The 3720-nt window shown below is 32.4% G+C and overlaps 1 protein-coding gene across 1 annotated transcript; it reads right to left on the reverse strand.

Moving 5' to 3' along the window:
• Positions 1-1290: 1290 nt before the first annotated feature.
• LOC128098432 (taste receptor type 2 member 117-like) lies at positions 1291-2247 on the reverse strand. The gene has a single exon (XM_052719554.1). The coding sequence runs from the start codon at positions 2245-2247 to the stop codon at positions 1291-1293; it is 957 nt and encodes a 318-aa protein (XP_052575514.1).
• Between the last annotated feature and the right edge of the window lie 1473 nt (positions 2248-3720).

Here is a 3720-nt window from a genome sequence, read left to right on the forward strand (position 1 = left end):
CTTTATCAAAATATTTCTGAACAAAGAATTTTTTAGTCATAATATTATTCAGAATCATATCTACTGAATATGGAACTGAGTGGAACATAGGGCATCTGACTATATTTCATTATCTGTGTATGACATTTTAAATATTTGAAACTATTTTATAAATTCATTTAATTTTATTGTTTTATGTTTCTACCATACAAAATATATTAAGAGCATCTAAACAGAATAGGAGTTGATTTTGATTATGCATTGATCACTAATAAGACATTGTGAGTGCTGCTCTTTTGAAATTCTACTGTTTAACTATGGGATGATACATGTATATAATTGCATAGAGAATTAGAAAACAGCAATATCAATATGGTGTTTTGTGTAACTATCATGAAACTTGATTTGTTATGGCTATGCATTAAAATATACACTCAAGTAACACTATACACACTGATCAGGTTCAGCTTATGTCTTTAGAAATAAATACATAAATACATAGACAAATAGATGTATATTACAACAGTTAGTGAAAAAGAGGCCATGAATTTGAATGAGAGCAAGAAGGGGAATATGAAAGAGGAGGGAAGGAATAAAGGAAATAGTCATTATATAGTTATATTACAATCTCAAAAAAAACAATTTACAAGACAAAAATACATTAGAATATATTCTTTCAATAACATAGAAAATAATACAATAATATTTTAAAATGGAAACCCCATTATTAATAATAATGATGAAAGCATTTTAATAGTTGTTGATGCTGAAACTAGTAATAGAGGTACAATAATTCTAATAAAATAGCCTCATGAGTCTAAAGAACTGGTAGGAAAAAAACTTCTCAATATAGCTCAGTATTGAATAAAACATCTTTATTGCTACTTAAGTATAAGTCTATATATTATTCATTTATTCTCAGAAATTTTATCCAAATATTCATATTACCAAATTATATTTATGTGATTATAACCATATACTTTTTACTGCTTAATATTTATACACATAGTATACTCTAATAATTTTTAAATCTCTAAAATTAATGATTGACATAAAAATTATATGATGTTACTATGGCTATATTTCAGTTGTTTATATTCATGTCCTTTTCAAATAAGTGTATTACAAAATCAGTTGTATATAATGTGCTAAATTTCCAATATTTCTCCATGGTGTTTATTGCATACACAACATTTAGAAAATTCGTAAAGTCAAACATAGGAGAATATCATTAAGAAAGTAAAAATGGATAATATAGAAATTTGAGTTAGTTAATCTTCTTCTAGAATGTGCAACATGATCTCCAACGTTTTAAGGACCTGAGGTTTCCATATAGTTCGGTCTGCATATCAGCCACCAAAGCACAGAGAGAAAGGCCTGTCTCATTTTTATATCTCCCAGAATCAGGACACATGAATGGACTGAAGGAAAAGCCAGGGCAATCACCTGACAAAATAAAGTGAAAAGATTTTTCTCCAGTAACTCATACTTCCAAATTTGCATGAAAATAGACAAGAAAAAAATGGTGTATAACAGAAGAAAGGTAATCACAGTTTGCAAAGCTTTCATGTGGGCCACGGTGCTAGCATCTCTACATCCTTGGACATGCTGTTGCATCTTCTTCTGATGTGTATGCAGGGAGAAGATGAGCAGAAGGAAAGATGACAGGGACAAACCAAACGGAACAGACAGGAAAATAATATGAATGCTTAACACTTGCCTATAAATTTCTGCAGGGTTATGAGAACTGAAGCTATAAGATATGTTTCTTTGAGATTCATTTATCCACACATCAATGTGCAAGTTGACCAGTAAAATATGTAAAAACAAGAGGACCAGGGACACCAGCAGTGTCACTGAAACTGCCTTTTTAACTCTCCACTTTAAATAGAGAAAAAAAGAGTTAGAAAAATTGGCTATCTTGAGAAAATAAAAGATACCAAGGCATGTAGCAAGCCAAATGCTGAAATGATTGACTATTGTCCATAGATTATTAATGATTTTTATCATCCTTCCAGTCATCAAATCTGGGTTCGGTAAAGAAACTAATAAAGCTATGTACAAAAACCAGAGCAGACAAATTCTGGAGGTTGCCAAAGCAGTGAGGATTTGATTAACTAATGAGATCTTTTTTCTCTTGACCCAGTTCATGCTGTTCACCAATGCCAAGAATCCATTTCCTAAATTTCCAATTATTAATTCCATGGTTAAGATGATCATAAGTGTGATTTGAAAGAAATCACATGTACTCTGCTGAAAATATTCCATTTTTTATATGTCTAGTTTTGTGAGCACATTCATTTGAAACACTAAATCTGTTTAAATGCATTTTTGAAGATTTGTGAGAATGTCTGAGTTGATTCTCATGGTGTACTTACTCTTAACTCTCCCACACACACTGACAAAGGAGCTAACAAGGAGTTTGCCAATGATGGAGTCTAAAGCTCTTTCCAGGAAAATGGTTTTTCTCACGCAGATCAGGCAAGTCAGACCAGAACTGCTTTGCTCACACACAGCTCCTGTAGTATCTGTAGTATTTTCTAGTCAAATGATAAAGAAAATATTGAAATCTCAAATGGCAGTGTGTAAATAAAAAATTAAAAACATTTGTTTTCTACATTTGCCTTAGTCTACATATTTTGTTCTAATTAAGTTATTATCAAGAAGCTTTAAGAAATTTCAAATAGATAAATTTGCACAAATACCCATAAATGTGTATTTATTGAGATCCAAATTACTTATTTCTTTTTCAATAATTTACTCATTTTGTCAATATTTATTGTGCATTTAGTTTATACTTAGTTTTGTAACAATTGATCAGGCCATGATTATACAATATTTTCCTTTAATAGTTGATGAAAAATTGAAGTCAAATCTCCAGTAAACTCAGGACTACTATATCCATTCATGTAAAGTAGAAAACACTTATTCTGCTGTGAACAGTCACTGAGGAGGGTTAGCTCATTCATACAGCAAGATACCTTTGTCCAGCAGGGTTGAGGCATCCACAGCATCAAAAACATTAAAATTATAGCCCCTACCCTCAATTCCCTCAAATACCTGCTTTGTTAACATCACTAATTGTCACCAAGGCACATGAAGGATGTCATACATCTTGGTAGAGATGGAGAATGAGCATCATGGTATAGTTAGTCACAAATCAGTAACTAAAGAGTAATAAAGGGCCCATTTAAATTCAGGAACAATTGCTAAATGTAGCAGAGAACTAAAAATCATAATGCTAAGAGATGGCAGATAAAAACAAGTAGTATCTGAGTAGGGCTGGTAGCAACACTGAGCAAATAAAATGAATGTGATTCAATTGAAAACGTTCACAATTATTCATCATTTAGTGGTGAGACCTATGGATAAGGCATGGGAGGCTAATATGAGACGTTTAAGAGAAAACACTTTAAGAATAAAAAACACACATACCTTCAGTGTACAGCCACAAAATCCCTGTGGCCTAGTCCCTTCCAGGTAGCAAACTGAGCTCACATATGAAGAGAAACAAATAGAAGTAAGGCAGGGGTGGAGCTGTGTGGAATGGGTGCTGAGAGTGGGACTTCATAAGCTTTCAAAAAAAAAAAAAGAACCAGGACTTGGGTCTCCAGAAAGAATTACATTGACCTGCAAGGAGATTTTCAGAGCCCTGAAATCAAGTTTCATTCCAGATTGGAAAATCTTTTGGTTCTATCTGTACAAAAAACAGCTCCTGGTGAGAGTCTTCCCAGACAAGGC

This window comes from Peromyscus californicus, unplaced genomic scaffold (genome assembly GCF_007827085.1).
Source record: "Peromyscus californicus insignis strain IS unplaced genomic scaffold, ASM782708v3 Scaffold_6__1_contigs__length_162567912, whole genome shotgun sequence".
Taxonomy (NCBI): Eukaryota; Metazoa; Chordata; class Mammalia; order Rodentia; family Cricetidae; genus Peromyscus; species Peromyscus californicus.

Excerpts from the sequence above, each read along its gene's own strand:
- LOC128098432 (XM_052719554.1), bottom strand. The coding sequence starts at position 2,247 with ATGGAATATTTTCAGCAGAGTACATGTGATTTCTTTCAAATCACACTT.